This window comes from Gobius niger (genome assembly GCF_951799975.1).
Source record: "Gobius niger genome assembly, chromosome: 8".
NCBI lineage: Eukaryota > Metazoa > Chordata > Actinopteri > Gobiiformes > Gobiidae > Gobius > Gobius niger.
Genome location: NC_136859.1, coordinates 37944232 through 37964567, shown reverse-complemented (window position 1 = coordinate 37964567; position 20336 = coordinate 37944232). Strand labels below are relative to the sequence as shown.

The 20336-nt window shown below is 44.6% G+C and overlaps 1 protein-coding gene across 1 annotated transcript in view; it reads left to right on the top strand.

The window, feature by feature from the left end:
* The window catches only part of agmo (alkylglycerol monooxygenase), a gene marked incomplete at its 5' end in the record, with an annotated part of 79821 nt that overhangs the window by 30117 nt on the left and 29368 nt on the right, over positions 1 to 20336 (top strand). Inside the window, 7 exons of the mRNA XM_079561578.1 lie at positions 4160 to 4263; positions 4352 to 4447; positions 8955 to 9021; positions 9165 to 9230; positions 9309 to 9388; positions 10607 to 10741; positions 16245 to 16361. Of these exons, the coding sequence (XP_079417704.1) occupies positions 4160 to 4263; positions 4352 to 4447; positions 8955 to 9021; positions 9165 to 9230; positions 9309 to 9388; positions 10607 to 10741; positions 16245 to 16361 (665 nt within the window). The remainder of the gene's footprint in view (positions 1 to 4159; positions 4264 to 4351; positions 4448 to 8954; positions 9022 to 9164; positions 9231 to 9308; positions 9389 to 10606; positions 10742 to 16244; positions 16362 to 20336) is intronic.

The window sequence follows — 20336 nt, the reverse complement described above, 5'->3', positions numbered from 1 at the left end:
GTCAGAGCTTTACTTCAGGGTCAGAGCTTTACTTCAGGCTGTGGGTCAGAGCTTTACTTCAGGCTGAGGGTCAGAGCTTTACTTCAGGGTCAGAGCTTTACTTCAGGCTGAGGGTCAGAGCTTTACTTCAGGGTCAGAGCTTTACTTCAGGCTGTGGGTCAGAGCTTTACTTCAGGCTGTGGGTCAGAGCTTTACTTCAGGGTCAGAGCTTTACTTCAGGCTGAGGGTCAGAGCTTTACTTCAGGCTGAGGGTCAGAGCTTTACTTCAGGGTCAGAGCTTTACTTCAGGCTGAGGGTCAGAGCTTTACTTCAGGGTCAGAGCTTTACTTCAGGCTGTGGGTCAGAGCTTTACTTCAGGGTCAGAGCTTTACTTCAGGCTGAGGGTCAGAGCTTTACTTCAGGCTGTGGGTCAGAGCTTTACTTCAGGCTGAGGGTCAGAGCTTTACTTCAGGCTGAGGGTCAGAGCTTTACTTCAGGCTGAGGGTCAGAGCTTTACTTCAGGCTGAGGGTCAGAGCTTTACTTCAGGCTGAGGGTCAGAGCTTTACTTCAGGCTGAGGGTCAGAGCTTTACTTCAGGCTGAGGGTCAGAGCTTTACTTCAGGCTGAGGGTCAGAGCTTTACTTCAGGCTGAGGGTCAGAGCTTTACTTCAGGCTGAGGGTCAGAGCTTTACTTCAGGCTGTGGGTCAGAGCTTTACTTCAGGCTGAGGGTCAGAGCTTTACTTCAGGCTGAGGGTCAGAGCTTTACCAAACTGACCTGATAAGTTAATTCGAAGACGTACGTTTTGAGCCTAGTCTTAAATATAGGGACTGTGTCTGCTTCTTTAACGTGGGCTGAGACTTTATTCCATAAAATCAGTGCTTGGAGCTAAAGGCTCTGCCTCCTACAGTGATTTTGGAGACTCGAGTAATCACTAGTAGTAGAGTTTTCAGAGCGGAGAGCTCTGGTTGACTGATATGGAACGATAGCGTCTTGGAGATAGAGCGGAGCCAAACCCTTTATGGTTAAATGTGAGGAGCAGGATTTAATTACTATTGCAACAACACATCATCAGTAGAGTAAAACTAACCAGTCTCACGACGGTCTAAGCCAACCCCCATTCCTTATTAGTGGGTGAACAATCCAACGCTTGGTGAATTCTGCTTCACAATGATAGGAAGAGTCGACATTGAAGGATCAATAAAGAGGCGTCGTTATGAACGCTTGGAATAATGTACTGAATTCTTATTTTATATTATCAATATGGAAATTAAACGCATCTTCTTGTCATAAATGATGAAAATACATATCTAAATAACTCTTCCATGAATCAGTTTGAGGCGTTTTGTTTGTAATTGCTGCTGTGTATTTTATTTCACGTTTGGTATTTAAGACAAGTTCAGATTACTACAAATTTGGGATCAACATTATAGTCAAAGTCGGATAAATCAATACAACTGTTCATTTCGTTCAGACTTAAAAGCCAACAACAATATTTTAAACTGCACCATAGATGTAACAGGGAGGCCGACGCTGGGCTGATGTGGACAGTGGTGTTAATTAAAGAGAACCACATCCTTGATGAGACAACCCTTTCAATTTATCCGGGCTTAAGACCAGCACTACCTCACGGCCCTTGAAGCAAACTTTAACAGACTTTGCCTTGGCTGCTATAGCTCCACGTCTGCTCACCTTACATCTCTGCTGTGTTTTTTTTTTGCCAACATAAAACTGCGTTCAATCCTTATTCACCTCAGTTTTTCATTCTGCCGAATTCCGTCACGCGCTCGGGCCTCTCCGCGCTCTTAACCATCACTAAACAACTGCACAGAACCCGTTGCAGCACACACACGGGCTACTCTCTGAGCCCGAGTCGTGGTGGTCCGGAAATGCCCCGGGATCCAGTGAAAAATTAACGAGCGTGTTCAACTTCGAAAAATGTGAATGGAGGGTAATGCCGATATTAATGTAGCAAGTATCACAACACAGCGGAGGAATGTAAACGGGAGCGCTGGGACTGTAGGCTGGACGCTGACCAGGTGCAGCTACTCCATAAGCGCTGAGCATGAACAGCCGAAAGGTCTGGACTTCAGCCTGTCAGCACGGCTCAGGGTTCAGGCCTAAATGCTGCACTGCGGGACATGTCCAGGAGGAGCTTACTCTGGACATAGCATGAGTTATTATGTTGAGGTTTGTTCAAGACACGGCTGTGCCAATAATGTCATTTCAATCAAAAGTATAAAAGTAATACTTAATATCCCGGGTTCGATTGCCACCTGGACGGGGCCTTTCTGTGTGGACCATGTTCTCCTCATGTCTGCCCACGTTTCGTCCAGGTACTCCGGGTACCCTGGTTTCCCTTACCACAAACAACATACAATAGACCAGGATGAAAGTTGATTAAAGTGTGTTTGAGAGTGAGAATATGGGTGTGGGGTGCTCAAATTGTTTTCGTCAATGAAGACTATAACGATATCTTTACATTGATGCACCTTTTTCAATGACTCTGATCTAACGGTGACAAAGGCAATGCCTTCAGGGAGGAGACTGAAATCCATGGGTCCAGTCGATTGAAGAATCGTTTTACCCACCAGGCTATCCGGAAGCTGAACTTTCTCCCTTCCCTGCCCTTCCTGTGCTTTCACCCTTCACCCACCACCACCCGCCCCACATCACGGACTTAAGAGAAACAAACGTTTTGATTCATATGAATTGACAATACCATCTATTTGAATCTTTAAAAACTAGACTAAAACTATCACTTTTAGAAATAACTAAAATGTGACTTCAACTAAATGCATTTTCTCCAAAAGACTAAGGCTGTTTTCACATAGGCTCTGGTTAGGTCGACCAAAAGGGGCTCTCGACCCGAGAGCGTGAACCCAAATGCAGCACTTTACACTGGTCTCAACAGCCGCTCTGAGTGCCACTGAAACAGGTGGTCTCGGAGCAGCCCGAGCCGCTATGGTTCGGAGCGGGTGTGGTCTGAATGTGGCCGACCTCAGTCGATGCCCGTTGTCATGGGAATAAGTTTGTTGAACAGCTGATAGTTGCTACGTGGCTGATGGTGGACGTTTGGTGCGAGCGTGTGTGAACACAGACTGAACTAACGTTGAGTAAATGCACTTGTCACTAAGGCGGTCTCAGCTTGACCCACAAGGCGCTCCAACATGTGTGAAAACAGCCTATGACTAAGACGGCTGCCCAAAACAACACTGGTGAAGGTGTCATATATGATGATAGCATAACATTATGTAAGGGATAATGCCCAAAATAAATGGATGACGCCGAGGCATTTATTTGTGATGAACGACACCTCGAAGGGCCTTGTCCCGCTCATGCCATGGTCTCACAAACTGAAACTGTTCATTAGGGCCTGTTTGCTTTGCTTTTTAAGTCCTGGGCAGGAGTTATTTCACTTTTTACCTGAGGCTAGTTGCAGCTCAATTGTTGTTACTATCATTTAATTGACACCCTCCAGCCAATCAGAATCGAGTATTTGCCCAGACCATGGTTAAAATAACATTATATAACATTAAACAGTGGCTAACTATAAACATGACATGGTGGTTTAGAAAAAAAGCACACTGGAGGCATTCATTGTCTTTAATATTATTTGGACCAATTTTAATGTGCATTTCAATGCTCAAAGATGTGTGAACTTGCAAGTCATGACTTTGACTGACGTCACCAATTGTAGACTTGAGATTGATTAAAGGAACTTGGATTCCTTTTGAGTCGTGTGCTTTAAAAAGACTTGATGCTACCCAACAAAAAATAAATCTAGTGATAGAAAAATGTCTCTCTCTGGTGGATTCCACAGACAGAACCTCTTCTCAGGAGGAGGATTATAAAGCCCTTTTTCTTTTTTGATCAGTGGCACAGAGATGATTGAATCTGATTCCAGAGGGCATTACATGCTACTTCTACATTTCTTTGAAAAATATTGGTTCTGCTTGACTTTTACTTCAGAAGTTCAGTGAAATCTATGGTTCAAAGTATGTTCAGCTGCACATTTACTTACATATTTGCTCAAAAGCGTTTGTTGTGTATTGATTTTGACCATTTTGTTTAGTTTTGGGGCATTAGAATGTCATGGAATAGTATTATATTTGACTCCCTGTAGAAAGCTTATTTTCCTAATGTGCGATATGAGTAATGTGTTCCTTGTTTGTTTTCAGAGGTGTCCTTCATGTGGGCAGCTCATCAGGTTCACCACAGCTCCGAGTACTACAACCTGAGCACTGCGCTTCGCCAGTCTTTCACCCAGCAGTTCAGCTCATGGGTACGGTACACCGCCACAAATATGGACGCAAAAATACAGACTGGACAGAAAATAGAAGAGACAAAAAGACTCTGTCTGTGTCTTTCAGATCTTCTACATCCCCCTGGCTCTGGCCGTCCCTCCCTCCATATTCGCCGTCCACATCCAACTTAACCTCCTGTACCAGTTCTGGATTCACACCGAGGTAAAAATCAAACAAAGTTCATATTCATCTTTTAGGGGGGGGGTTGCGCTTATGGCCTCTAGGGGGAAGAGTTACTTAGTACTGCTTTAAAAGGACTATACAGAGTTTAAAAATGTTAAAATGATGTATTTTCCTCCCCCTACATGTTCCAGCCATGTCCTAATGTGTATGACACAACTGCAATCCATTAAAATGATTGAAAATAGAAGCTGAGTGGAGTGAATTTCAGTTACAATTCTCCAGAAGCGTCGCTCATCCTCGTCAAGCACAGGAACCGCACAGCTACACATCGACAGCCTGACTCAGCTCAGACCTGTTCACCACAACGGCCTCTAAAACCCTGCACTGTCACTCAGAAAGGTGTCACGAGCTTGATATAGAACCTGCAGTTACGCGTAAGACCTGAGGTGGCAGTAGTGAGAATAAAATGACCAACTTGCAACTAGCCTCTCAAGTTAATTTATACGTGTTATATAATTTATTATCAAATTGAGAGGTAATGAGAGGTTTTTTCTTTATTTAAGCAGATTTTTTATTTTAAAAGCCTGATCTCCTCGCGTCTTTAAACGGGATCTTGGCACACTCAAGCACAGCTGATTCGCAGACCTACCTGATCTGACCGGGACATAGACGGAAAAGAGCTCAGAGAGATGCTCGGGGGCAAGTCCATTAAGGCATTTGAATACAAGCAGCACAATCTTAAAGTCAGTCCTGTAGCTGACAGGGAGGGGGGCCAGCACAGGGGTAGTATGCTCCCGCAGCGTTCCGGATGGTGGAGTGAGGATTTGTCCGGCCCACAATAGAGCGATTCGCTGAGTCTCTGTCTTTTCCTTGTTTAGACATTGTTTCAAATTGTAAAATGTAAAATATCAAGGCTGAGGCACCCAAAAGAAAGGCAAATGTGCATGGCATGTCCACTTTAAAATAACAAATGACAAGGCCAAAACAGACAATGGATGAGACAAAACAGCAAAACCTGCTGGGGCTGGACATCGTATCACACAGTTATACTAGATGTTTGGGCCCTCGCTTGGAATAGATGTAGATGTGATATAGAATGAACAGGTCGCCCCAGTAGCATTGAGGATGGGTGAAATGCAGAGGATGAATTTCCCTTTGGGGATTAACTTAACATAACTTCTTAACCCCCACATAAACCGAGCAAATTTTCTTCTGTTCAGCATTGCCCAAATCTAAAAGCTTCTTCTTCATCCTGATCTCATGAACGAGGAGCAGTGCCTCTCTCTTCTGTGTATGTGCGTAACCGTGTGCTCTGTTTGCCATGACAGCGGCAGCCGTGACCAAGAGACACGGCAGAGGAGAAACAGGGCAATGCTTTGAAAACCAAACACGTGTCACAAATACTTTTTAAAATAGCTTCTTTAAAGCAGTACTAAGCAACTTGTTTAACTTAATAAATCCTTTCCATAGTCCCTCTGGGGGTAATACAAGTGTTAATGGGGTGATTGGGGGTCTTTCATCTCCCTCTGGTGTCTCTGGCCAGAAAACCACAATTGCAACTTGATTGCCACCGGGTCAGAGCCATCAATACACACTAATGGAATCACAAAGAAGAAGCTATTAGGCTAACGGGTAGGGCTGAAACAACTAATCGATTAATCGACAACTAATCGATTACTAAAATAGTTGTCAACTATTCCAGTAATCGATTAATCGTTTTCTAGTAAACACGGACTAAAATTGAGCAAAAAAGACATGACAATTATGTATTTTGGATGAAAACCTGCTTTGTTTTTAAAGTGCAGGTCTGCAGTGTTTTGTACGTGGTCAATTTCATAAACATCTGTCTTTGTCTCGTCCAATCAGAAGCAGAACTAGCACAAAGAGCCTCCTACAAACGTTAACTTTAAGTTTACTCCATCCACGTGTCCTCAAGCGGTGCCACTTTCGCTTTATGTGATAAAAAAATTGAAAAAAATGCAATTTCCCTGCACCTTTCACAGCCAAGCGATTAATCGATTAATCGTAAAAATAATCGGTCGATTAATCGATTACCAAAATAATCGTTAGTTGCAGCCCTACTAACGGGTAAAGCTAACTGCAGGCTAGCGCCACTTAAACAGTATTTACAGCCAAGTTTGAGTAAAAAAAATGATTTCCATTGTGTAATTGGATGTACAATACCCTCTGTCCCTAATTGCTAGTAATTACTCTCACGGACAATTAATATGTTAAAAAATTGCAACTTGCTACGACACCTACAGTTGCGCTTATGGCCTCTAGGGGCAATAGTTACTCAGTACTGCTTTAACAGCCATTTGAAAATGACGACCTTGCGACCATTCAAACTACAATTAATCTTGTGCTCAGTCCTAATTAAAAGTTAAATAAAGTTACTAGACACAAAAGGGGCGTATTTCTGATTCAAGCTCTGTGTGTTATTATGAGCTTAGTGCTATTCATGCTCCATGCCTCTAGACGGAATAGAAGCTGAAACTAAGTACAATTGTCAGGGGAAAATAACGAAAAAACTTCAAACATCGTTCTGAAGATGAGAGGATGGAAAATCTGGCATTAAACAGACCTAATTATTCATTTGTGCAGTGAAATATATTCTCCCAAACGAGCGCCGCAGCTCGCGCCAGCTGTGATCATTCTTACATTTGCGTTTTTAACGAGGAAGGTGCCACGCTCAATCTCCTTTTTATGAATCCACCGGCCGGCTTCACACACGTGACCAAACCGACGCGACAGGCCACGTTCTGCCTGTGCCAGGGCTAAAGCGCAGCCCCGGGACCTGCGCTCAATAAAAAATAATGAGATTTATAAAAGATTCCAAACAGGAGCGGGGCCGCTGTATCACTGCCATGACGTCTCTTTAGCGCCGTTAGTCCCAGCATTCGTAATAAGTGAGTATTTTCAAACAGGGGGCACGGTTTATGGTCTGTTTTTTTGAAGTCCAACGGTAATTTATAGGTGCTGGCTTTCCCCAGCGTCAGCGGTGAAGTGGGGGAGACCATTTCAGTCGAGATAAAACTCTCACGCTCAGCGGCCAGACGCGCCCATTAAGTGAAAAAACATGAATCAGTCCAAAAATCTGAGGCGAAACATGAAAGAAATTTGAAAAAAAAATATATATAGGTCTGCTCGATATCTGTCTGCTTTGAAGGGTGCGGTTAATACATGCATTACGGTATTTTATATAAAGTTTTGGTGATTTCAGCGTCTCAAAACGTGTCTGTATCAGTGACATTCAGGCTGTTCAAATGATGTCATACACACACTATAGTGCGATCATATGAGAGCTCAGCATTTAAGCTGTCAACATATAATAGCATATAATCTAAAGTCATTTTGTAAATCAGATGATGCAAAGTTGGCTTCTTCAGCTTTTGGCCGTGTTGTAGCACACCTCTTCATTCACACAACTTTGACTATGCCCGATTACTGTCATTTCTTATGATTTCTTAAAGCAGCCAATAACAGGTAGCAACAAAATCAACGACAAGGGATTGCAGTGCAATACGGTGCATGAAACAAAAGTGAACACGGTGCTTTTCCAAAGTAAAGGAAGGAGGGAGCAGTCAAGTGCACTAATCATATTGATTTAAGATCCTCTGCTTCATGTTTCCTTAGATGTTCCTTTGACAGTGGATTTAAATGACTGTAATGGGAGGTTTGGATTTTTTCTACTTTTCATTTTTATTTAGTCATATTTTAGTTGACAGTATTAACTGGACATTTTAGTCACAGTTTTAGTCTCATAAACAACTTTAAATTTTGACTTTGACAAAATTATGATGAAACAATTGAACATCAATTAAAAAAAGATTATTTACATTTTCATTTTAAGAGTAAAAACATTGTGCATTTTCTGAGCAGTGCCATTCTCCAGGTAATTACACTGCCATTAGTTATTAGCATGCTGTTAGCTTAAAATGCCTTCTGTTCAGGGGCGTGCTGGGACCTATTGCCAGCCCGGGAATTGAATGATTTAGCCCGGCCCTTGTGTCTATGAAGCTGTAGCTATAGCTTGACTACAGTGCGCAGGCTTCAAAGATTGAGGGTTGAACCACTGTACCATTCAAACAATTCTCTAACTCTTTCTCTTTTCACACTGGGCCACCAGAGTCAGCACCAAGTTATATAGACAAAAATACATATTATTTGTCCTTTTTTCCTTCTTTATTCACGTGGACACTTGTCTCCGCTGGATTGGACTGCACCAACTTGAGCTAAAGCAGAGGGGTGTTCCACTCAAACACTCTTAAACCCCTCTGAGTTAGTTCAACGTCAAATGGCATCTCCCAGACACAATGAATGAAAAGTTCGATGGGAAAGTTCTTTCTGATTTTGATTCAGTCATTATTTGATACGTGACAATTAAGCTTGTGTAACAAGGTGCAGTTCGTGCTCACATACATCACAAGTATGTGAACATGACTTACTGAATGGCGTGGATGTAAATCTTTTCTAAGACGGTTTTGTTGACACTGACATCATGTAAATCCTGTCGTTGGTAATGGCTGATATGTCTCTGTTGCAGTTGATCAGAGACCTGGGCCCTTTGGAGTGGATCTTCAACACGCCCAAACACCACCGAGTCCATCACGGTGAGACACGGAGGATACTGAGCTTCTGAGCTGGGGGTTTTCCCGTCTCACTTGAAAATGTGTTTAGTGTGAAGTCATTTTTCATTTTTGTTTTTGGGTGAGTGTGAGTTTGTACTAAATCCGCAGGTCTTTTTTTTTTCCAGGAAGAAATGACTACTGCATTGACAAGAACTACGGAGGCATCCTGATCATCTGGGACCGGCTGTTTGGTGAGACACTCGTTGATAATGTGGTAATGTCTCAATATTATTCGATACAACTCTTATCCGGGATGTCCCTGTCCGCAGGCACGTTTGCCGAGGAGTCAGAAAAAGTCATTTATGGCCTGGTCTTCCCCATCAAGACCTTTGAAATTCTCTACGTGCAGGTTTGTGGTGCTACATCATAAAACTCCTTCATGAAACTCCCCACAGCTGGATAGCAGTAGTCTATTACTTTTACTCCATTATATTTATTTGAGTAACTTTTTGTAGAATTTTCAGTTATTGCACCCAGTCCTACTACGTACAAAAACACCAGCCCAAACTCCGACGTACGTCACAGGGACATCTCCATGAAGCTTGTGACATACTTGACCTTCCAGGTGCCGCCGGGCCTAGATATTATTTGTAATTTTTACTTTTAGAGGTTTGCCCCTTGAGAGAAATCAGGACTACCCCGTTTATTTTTATGATGTATGAGGGAGCTTGAGATCCAAACCGCGCCGCAAAAGCAGACATATTTTATATCCACATGTCCTGGGCAAGGTGCTGGAGGTGATGCTATGATCCAAATACGGTCATTTCCTTTCTGGGAGACCCGCTACGAAAGACCAGAGAAATGTAATTGCACATTTGCACACATTACAAAACTTCAGCTCCGGTTTTCTCAAAATGAGGTTTTTGTTTCACTCATGCAACAACATCTTCACTTTAGTTGCTCCTACAGACTCCAAACTTTCCTGTTTTGAAGGTCTTTTCAGAGGGATTTTAAAAAAATCTAATCCTAGGATTTTATTCAACAAAAACATTTTTATCAGTTAAAACAAGAACTAAGCAAGATCCAAAATCCCCTCTGGAAAAAATAATCGGTTACAAACATGTCAACAAAATAAAACCTTACATTTAAATCTGAGTCTATCCATCATTTAGATTTTGTCACTGAAAGTATCGGCAGTTTTAGCCATTTTTATGCACAAAATGCCGTATTTTTTATGAAAAAACGAAATGACAGAAAACTTACGATTTGCTTATATTCATATCAGTAATGTACAGTAAAAGTTTCAATTTGATATCTCTAAAAAATAAAAATTCCCTCTTCACCTGCCGCTTCTTGCTTTAATCACCGTAATTATTTCCCCCTTAAGGGTCAGACCTCTAAATGTATTGACTGATAAAGCAGAACATGGCTAATTGCTTCTCTAAACAAAGTGTCTAATTGGGCAGCGGTGAATGAAATGTTGCCTTATTCCCTCCGCCTCAAACTTGGCACGGCACCACAGAAGTCCTCCTCCAAATGAATCATGGCTCGCTCCCGCCGCCACATAGATCAGCTAAATGTAGCGTTTGATTGTGTGTTGACTTTAGTTTTCTCGCCTCGCTTTTAGCTCCACTACTACAGATACTTGTGGAAGAAATCCAAGTATTACAAAAAGATCACCAACAAGTTCCTGACCTTCCTGAACGGGCCGAGCTGGAAACCCGGTAAGGCTCGGCTGGGCGACCACAAGGACAATCCAAAGGTAAGAGACGATGACCTTTTTTTAAAGTTTACCATATTACAATGTTGTGGTAAGTGACAAAACTAAAGAAATAAAGTGGCCACATGGATCTGGGGTTCAGCAACACCATGTGCCCAAAGACCACCTAAATATACTGAATGAGGTTATTCTATAATGTTTCCTGATGGCACGGGCTTATTCTAAGATGACAATGCCGAGATTTATTGAGCTCAGATTAGTTGTGTTTCTATCAAAGACAATGTGCATCAATCTGCTTAATAAATGTGCATAACTAAAGTGAACAGGTAACAAGACAGTAATTACACATGTAAGTACAGGTACGTACACATTAAAGTGCAAGATTTAATAAAGCTGTACAAGGTGTAACATAAGTACAGTATATAACATGTAGGTGTACTTGTTAGAGGATAACATTAAATTGCTTTAACATACTGGGTCAGGCTGTACAGTGGTACTATCTCTGTCATAGCCTTGACTGTGGTGCTCAGACTCTCAGCACTACAGTCAAACTCTAACAAGTACACCTACATGTTATATACTTGTGTTACACCTTGTACAGCTTTATTAAATCTTGCACTTTAATGTGTAAGTACCTGTACTTACATGTGTAATGTAAGTACAGGTACGCGCTGACGTGTAGCTACACATGGTGTATTTGTATTTGCACATTTGTTATGCAGTTATTTTCCCTTGTTCCACCTTGTTACTCTTTATGTTTTCCTGTTTCCTTTTGTTTCTTTTAGTAACAGACCATAGCATCTCACTATAGATTACCGTCCGCTCTCACCTGTACTTACACATTAGGTACTTACTTGATGAAAACAGCAGGAGCTGGGCCAGGGGCGGCTCTACGGTCAGAGCAGGGACAGACTGTTAGTAAAATAAAAATGATATTATTTCCCCGCTGAAAGTTGAGCAGGCAATATGGACAAATACACTGTCACCACAACCAAAAATGTCACTCGCTCCAATATTTGAGTGTGCCTTTCATGGTTCACTCACACTGTAGCCAGCAGAGGGTGGTTGTCACTATTTCAAGCGCACAGACTTGGTTCAATCGAGTCTTTTTCAAGTCATTAAACCTAAAATACCAATGCTAATGTGTCCGAACCCCTTGATTGAAGCATAATCCGCCTGCTTTAAGTGTGCCATGACTCGGGTGACTTTGGAGCATTCCTTATTGTTCCCGTTCTGCACTTTCTGAGTTTTACAAGCTAGCGCCACATCAAATGAAGCCTTTGTAGGGGGAACACAATAAGTTCATTAAACGCAGTCTGGATTGAAACCGCATGGAGCCGCGCATGTGCCCGGGCTTCGGGGGACTTTGAAATCTCGCCGATGGTGTCACGGGCTCGCTCCCCTTCGCGCCGTGGGACCTTCTACCAGTAAATTGGCTCCTTTTAAACCCAGCGGGGCCCATTCTAAACTCGGAACTGGACTGGAAATATCTACAAAGGCAGAGACAGCTGCGGCGGGAACAAAAGGAGGAGAGAATGAATGAAAGAGGGACTCGGGCAGTGAGGTCTGAGCTAACGCAGAGCAGTGCGGGGTAATACCTGCCCCGGGAGAGGGCTGGGGCGGCCCACGCACATGTGGTGGTCTGCTGTGTCCAAACGGGTGGGAAAGCCCCGGGACGGCTCTGGGAAATACAAGTGTTAAGGTTTATAAAGTGCCATTTCAAATGGTTTTTGGGACACATTCAATGTAGCATTTTGATACTGAAGACAATAGCATAAATATCTAAATCAGACATTCCCAAAGTCCAGAGCAAATCTATAATGTGTTACAGCTTAGAATTTTATATAGAAGCAGTACATTCAGTATCGGCCAAAAGTTTATGTACTGTCTTACATTATTGTACATTATAGATTCTCTCTGAAGGCGTTCATTTATCAGGGTTTCTGCAGGGCATTAAAAAGCATTAAAAGTCATTCAAATTATTTTGCCAAAATCAAGGCCTTAAAGGTGCATAAAGGCAAGGCAACTTTATTTATACCGCATATTTCCTACACAAGGCAACCCAATGCGCCTAATGCAACTTTATTATGTAAAAAAAAGTTGAAACAACATGTGTGCGGCTGTATGACTGGTCAGCATGGCGCCTTTACTTACAATCACTGAGGAACCTAACCTGGCTAACGCCATGCTGCTGTGTGCGCTCGAATTATTTCGAACTGCACAACAGCCTGGGGACCATGGGGGAAATTTTCGCGTGGATTTGGGAACCAATCACAGAGCGAGGAGGGACGGCAAGACGATGACGCACTATTCGATATACGGAAGCTTGTAGTTCATTTACGGAATAATAAAAAAAAAGTTTATTTACGGATCCAACATGACAGCAGCAGACACGATGGTATTTTTCGATCAAGCTTTAGACCTTGTTCTAAATAATTTCGCTCAAAAGTTTACAGCGGGTACGTCTAACGTCATCTCATACGATGATACGATTGGCCACGGCTACGACTTTTTTTTTTTTTTCGTATCGCCCAATAAACGAGTATGGACGATCGTAAACCACACCTCTCCTACGAGAAAATGAATTGGTGGTCCCCAGACTAAATATCACTTGTGATTTTAGTCTGGTGTTAGCCAGGCTATGAGGAACCTACAATACAGGATCAATTGTTCTGTAGGTTTTCTGGTCAGCAGTGAAAACCTTCAAAACAATTGATCCTGGCTACTGTTATGGACATAAAGGCGCCATGCAAAGGTCAGACTTTCCGAACAATAATGTCTGAGCAGGTGCAGACCTCCTCAGTGAGTATATTTGTGACCTGCTGTGGACGTTAGCTGTACTACAGAGATGGTGTGGTGTTACATTTTGAGTAGTTTGCGTATTAAAGGGAGACACAAGTAGCTTGTTTTTTACAAATCATGAGGCTCAAAAGCAGCAAACATAATCTGTTTTACGGTAACGCCCTCTCTTCAGTGCTCTCTGAACGATGTAAACAGTCCGCCGGAGCTTATCACCTTTGAATGCCCCCACAGAAAAGCCCCATGACTGCGCTCTGAAAGCCGGGCTCGTGCGTTCGGGGTAAAGCCACAGCGGCTCGTAAACATTGACGGTTCTGTAAATGGAACACCACAGGCTCATTCTCACCAAAGCCAGAAGAACTGCAGTAATGAGGGACAAATATAGACCTCTCTAACCACCTCAGAGACACCCAGCAGCTTTTATCAGCGCTTTTACTGGCAAACCAGGGGCTATGTGTGATCTTACCAGGGACTTTGTTGACATAGTTGCAGCTAGAAGATTCCGACCTCATGAACCACAAACAGAGTCTCTTTTTTCTTTCATTTCATTCACAATCCAAGAATCAACTGATGATGTCATGAGGTTGTGTACCTTCACTTTCCATTTAATTACTTTGATCAAACATCCAAAACATCCTGATAAATTTGGCCAAGCCTGTGTTGCTGCGAGTCCGTCCACACAGACTGACGCTTGTGGACAGACTTTTAGTAAGAAAAAAATGGGTTTAGCTCCCCAAAAATGTTCCCCCGCTCTATTTGGTTGTTCCACCTTCAGCTTTGACTCAGTCGGGTCAAAATAAACACTATATCGACTTATCGTTCAATAAATGACAGATAAACAATATATGCTGGGCTCATTTATCGTCTGTACACTTCCAGTGAGAACCACACGTTTACATACATAAAAAGACACATTTCGTTAGCCACATTGCATAATTGCCTAACTCTTTTGTGTTTTGCTTTTACATCTTTTTGGAAAACATGTATAAAGATGTTTTCTCTTATTGCCATTTTAACAATACAAAATGACTTAGGCAATTATGCTTTGTGGCTAACGATTTGCATTTTTTCTCACTGTCTGACATGAATTAACTTCTATTTTTCTTAGGTCAATTAGAATTTTAAAAATGGTTTCTGTTTGTCAAATTCCAGAAGAATGAGAGATAGAATTTTCTACATAATTTTTGATGACTTTTTACAAAACCAAAAGTGTACATACATTTCACTAATATTTGGTAACATTGCCTTTAAACTGTGTAACTTGGGTCAAACGTTTTGGATTTCCTTCCACAAGCTTCTCACAATAGTTGGCAGGAATTTTGGTCCATTCGTCCAAACAGAACTGGTGTGACTGAGACACATTTGTCGGCCACCTTGCATGCCTATGCCAATTCAGTTCTGCCCATACTTTTTCAACTGGATTGAGATCAGGACTTTGTGATGGCCACTTCAAAACACTGACTTTGTTTTCCTTAAGCCACTTTGTAACCAGTTTGGCAGTTTGCTTTGGGTCATTGTCCATTTGGACCCATCTGCCCTAAGCTTTAACTTCCTGGCTGATGTCTTGAGATGTTGCTCCAATATTTCCACATAGAGTTCTTTCTTCATGATGTCTGATCTATTTTGTGAAGTGCACCAGCCCCTCCCACAGCAAAACAGCCCCACAGCATGATGCTGCCCCCCCGTCTTTCACAGTCGGGATGGTGTTCTCAGGCTTTTCCCTCCAAAAGTGTCAATCAAGTCCAAAAAATCGCCTTTTTTCCCGTCAGTCCACAGAACATGTCTCCAAAAATTAAAGTCTTAATGTTTTTTTTATTTGCAAACTCCAAACTAGCCTTTTGATGTTTCTTTTGTAGTAGGAGCTTCTTCCTGCAGAGTTCCCTCTCAGCCCATGTCGGTGCAGGACTGGTTTCACAAACTCTTACCAGGTTCAGCATCTTCACCAGGTCTCTTGCATTTGTCCCCGGGTTGATCTTCACATTTTAGACACAGCACGTTCATCTCTGGGACACAGAACCCGCCTTCTTTCTGACCTGTATGATGACTGGACATTTACATCATTGTTTGAACCAATGAACCTGAACCTTCAATTGTCTTGAAATTACACCCAAGCATGAACCAGACTTGTGCTCCCAAGGTCATGACATCATCATCTGGGCTTTCCCAAATTGTTTAAAGGTATAGTAATGTTAGTGTATGTAAACTTTTAGTTTCGTCAAAGCTAATAAAAAAAATGTGTAGAAAGTTTTATCTCTCATTCTTCTGGAATTTGACAAATAAAATTAAAATTCTAATTGACCTAAAAAAAATGAAAAATAAAAAATTCTGGTCTCATGTCAGACAGTGAGGCAAAAATGTATGAAGTGTATAGAAACATATGGTTCTCACGTTATATTATTTTCTTTGTAACACTATATTTTCACAGGGTTTATACAAGAAGCAACTCAGGCCACAAACAAAAAGACTAAAGACTTGCCACCTTTAGATTAAACAAGACAAAGAAATGGAATTTGGATATTTGAATGCAATTTTCACTGACTTTCAGTTTATCAGCTGGTCTCATTCTTTGGGCTCATAGTGTTGCTGGACCGAGACCTGCAGAACACAGGAGGACGTTTTGGCACAATTGTACAGCTACAAAGTAAAATAAAAATCTGTTGTCCTGATTTTTGGTCCGCCCTGTCTGGTCACCTATCCAACAGTATTATCCATGTGGATTTGTGGTCTGACTGTGCGTGTGCTGCAGGTGACAGGGAAGGAGGTGCCTCATGACCCCAGCTGGGCCCTGCCTCTGCAGCTCTACACGGTGCTCCACTTTCTACTGGTGCTCAAGGCCTACCACGACCTCTTCGAACATAAGACGGTACGTGCTCCTTCACCAAATGTTTACAGGATTTGTACATTTATTCTTGTTTTCAAACTGAAAAATGGAGTGTGTTGCTTTTAAATAAGTTGTGATTTAAACAGATTCTTTACTTTTCTTGAAGTGTGTTTTGCAGAGTTCCCTGGTAATGTTTACAATTTTCTAAGCATTTATACTACTCCTGATCACTGGTAATATTACAAAGATAACCATGCAGCTACCACACAGGTGTACTACTACTAGTACTACTACTACTACTACTACTACAAGATGTTTGTACAGCCAGTTTTAGTGATAAACATGCTTAAAAATCCCACAACTTTATTGTTGGACTGCTGTGTTCGAGCTTGAGCAAACCGTGTTCCATGAGAACTGCATAGCACATACCTGTGTGGTTGTTAGTCAAACTGTGATTTTCTCAGATTTGATTTGTAAACTTTTTTCCTTTGCGTTTGACCCATCCTTCAATCAGGGCCTCAGGGTGACCCATCTGGAGCAGTGGGCGACCGCAGTGCAACGTCCAGGGCCACAGGATATAACAAGTCATACCACAATTTTCTTTGGCTTAAATCATGATCACCCTAACCTTATATTTCATCACGATTCATGTCAACTTAGTGTTTCATCATCGCCTTTCAGAATCTGCTTCTTCTAGAAGTTGTCATTGCTTAAATCCCCCATCACTCACAGCCTTGACGAGCCTGTATTTGAGTAAAGTTTATTTTAACAACATATTTAGTTTAGTTTAAGTGCACAAGTGCACACATTTATTTGAACAATTTTACATTCATCTTTTCTTCCAAAATTCATACAGTGTGGATGCTCAAAATGGAGTAGGCTGAAGCAATAAGCTTATAAGTGCCGACCCCATGTCCAATTAAATATACATTTACATAACATAATCAATTATTAGGTCTAGAATCAATTATTAAGTCTAGCTTTTCATTAACGACTACTGATTTTAAAGGATCCTGCTATTTTAGGCATCCCAAAGTAAACTATAGGCATTTATTTGATATATTGTACCTCTACCACTATGGAGCACTACTTCTGTGAGAAATGTCTCTCCAAGCTAGTGTGTATAAATATCACAGCAATAAGTGAAGTTTCAACCCCATGAACTGCTACCTTAACGTGGTGGGGTTGTTTGAGTGCCCGAATGATCCGAGGAGCTATGTTGTCTGGGGCTTTATGCCCCTGGTAGGGTCTCCCATGGCAAACAGGTCCGAGGTGACGGGTCAGACGAAGAGCAGTTCAGAAGATCTCTATGGACGTACAATATTCAAGGACCGTGACGTCGCCCGGCATGGCGCAGCCGGGGCCCCACTCTGGAGCCAGACCTGGGGTTGGGGCCCGAACGCGAGCGTCTGGTGGCCGGGTCTCTGCCCACGGGGCCCGGCCGGGCACAGCCCGAAGGGACGACGTGGGCCCGCCCTCCTGTGGACCCACCACCCGCAGAGGGATCCGTAGGGGTCGGGTGCGGAGAGGACTGGGTGGCAGTCAGAGGCAGGTGCCTCGACGACCTGGTCCGCATGCACAGCTTTTGGCGTTCGGGACATGGAACGTCACCTCGCTGGGGGGGAAGGAGCCTGAGCTTGTGCGGGAGGTTGAGAGATACCGACTAGATATAGTCGGGCTCACCTCCACGCACAGCTTGGGTTCCGGATCCCAACTCCTGGAGAGAGGCTGGACTCTCCATTTTTCTGGAGTTGCCCGCGGGGAGAGGCGGCGGGCTGGGGTGGGTTTGCTCATATCCCCCCAGCTCAGCCGCCACGTGTTGGAGTTCACCCCGGTGGACGAGAGGGTCGCGTCCCTACGCCTTCGGGTCGGGGACAGGTCTCTCACCGTTGTTTCGGCCTACGGGCCCAACATCGGTGCAGAGTACCCGGCCTTCTTGGAGTCCCTGGGAGGGGTACTAGATAGTGCTCCGACTGGGGACTCCATTGTTCTGCTGGGGGACTTCAACGCCCACGTGGGTAACGACAGTGAGACCTGGGAGGGGGTGATTGGGAAGAACGGCCTCCCCGATCTGAACCCGAGTGGTGTTCTGTTATTGGACTTCTGTGCTAGTCACAGTTTGTCCATAACGAACACCATGTTCGAGCACAAGGGTGTCCATAAGTGCACGTGGCACCAGGACACCCTAGGCAGGAGGTCGATGATCGACTTTGTAGTTGTGTCATCTGATCTCCGGCCGCGTGTCTCGGACACTCGGGTGAAGAGAGGGGCGGAGCTGTCAACCGATCACCACCTGGTGGTGAGCTGGATCCGCTGGCAGGGGAGGAAGCCGGTCAGACCTGGCAGGCCCAAGCGTGTTGTGAGGGTCTGCTGGGAACGTCTGGCGGATCCCTCTGTCAGTGGGGTCTTCAACTCCCACCTCCGGAAGAGCTTCACCCAGATTCCGGGGGAGGCGGGGGACATGGAGTCAGAGTGGACTCTGTTCTCCTCCTCCATTGTCGATGCGGCTGCTCGTAGTTGTGGCCGTAAGGTCTCTGGTGCCTGTCGCGGCGGCAATCCCCGAACCCGGTGGTGGCGCCCGGAAGTAAGGGATGCCGTCAAGCTGAAGAAGGAGTCCTACCTGGCCTTGTTGGCTTGTGGGACTCCTGAGGCAGCTGAGAGGTACCGGCAGGCCAAGCGTGCTGCGGCTCGGGCGGTCGCGGAGGCTAAAACTCGGGTCTGGGGGGAGTTCGGGGAGGCCATGGAGGAAGACTATCGGTCGGCCTCGAAGAGATTCTGGCAAACCATCCGGCGCCTCAGGAGGGGGAAGCAGTGCTTCACCAGCACTGTTTACAGTGCGGGTGGGGGGCTGCTGACCTCGACTGGGGATGTCGTCGGGCGGTGGAAGGAGTACTTCGAGGACCTCCTCAATCCCGTCGTCACGTCTTCCAATGAGGAAGCAGAGGCTGGGGACTCGGAGGTGGGCTCGTCCATCACCGGGGCTGAAGTCACCAAGGTGGTGAGAAAGCTCCTTGGTGGCAAGGCTCCGGGGGTGGATGAGATTCGCCCTGAGTACCTTAAGTCTCTGGATGTTGTAGGACTGTCTTGGCTGACACGTCTCTGCAACATCGCGTGGCGGTCGGGGACAGTGCCCCTGGATTGGCAGACCGGGGTGGTGGTCCCTCTCTTTAAGAAGGGGGATCGGAGGGTGTGTTCCAATTACAGAGGAATCACCCTCCTTAGCCTCCCCGGTAAGGTCTACTCCAGGGTGCTGGAGAGGAGGATCCGGCCGATAGTTGAACCTCGGATCCAGGAGGAACAATGCGGTTTTCGTCCTGGTCGTGGCACACTGGACCAACTCTATACCCTTCATCGGGTACTCGAGGGTTCGTGGGAGTTCGCCCAACCAGTCCACATGTGTTTTGTGGATCTGGAGAAAGCGTTCGACCGCGTCCCTCGTGGTGCCCTGTGGGGGGTGCTCCGGGAGTATGGGGTCCGGGGCCCTCTGCTAAGGACTGTCCGTTCCCTGTATGACCGCAGCAGGAGCTTGGTTCGCATTGCCGGCAGTAAGTCAGACCTGTTCCCGGTGCGTGTTGGTCTCCGCCAGGGCTGCCCTTTGTCACCGGTTCTGTTCATTACTTTTATGGACAGAATTTCTAGGCGCAGCCAGGGGCCGGAGGGTGTCCGGTTTGGGAGCCTCAGAGTCTCATCTCTGCTGTTTGCGGACGATGTTGTTCTGATGGCTTCAACGAACCAGGACCTTCAGCACGCACTGGGGCGGTTTGCAGCCGAGTGTGTAGCGGCCGGGATGAGGATCAGCACCTCCAAATCCGAGGCCATGGTTCTCCACCGGAAAAAGGTGGCTTCCCCTCTTCAGGTCGGTGGGGAGTCCTTGCCTCAAGTGGAGGAGTTCAAGTATCTCGGGGTCTTGTTCACGAGTGAGGGACGGATGGAGCGTGAGATCGATAGACGGATCGGTGCGGCGTCAGCAGTGATGCGGTCGCTGTATCGGTCTGTCGTGGTGAAGAGGGAGCTGAG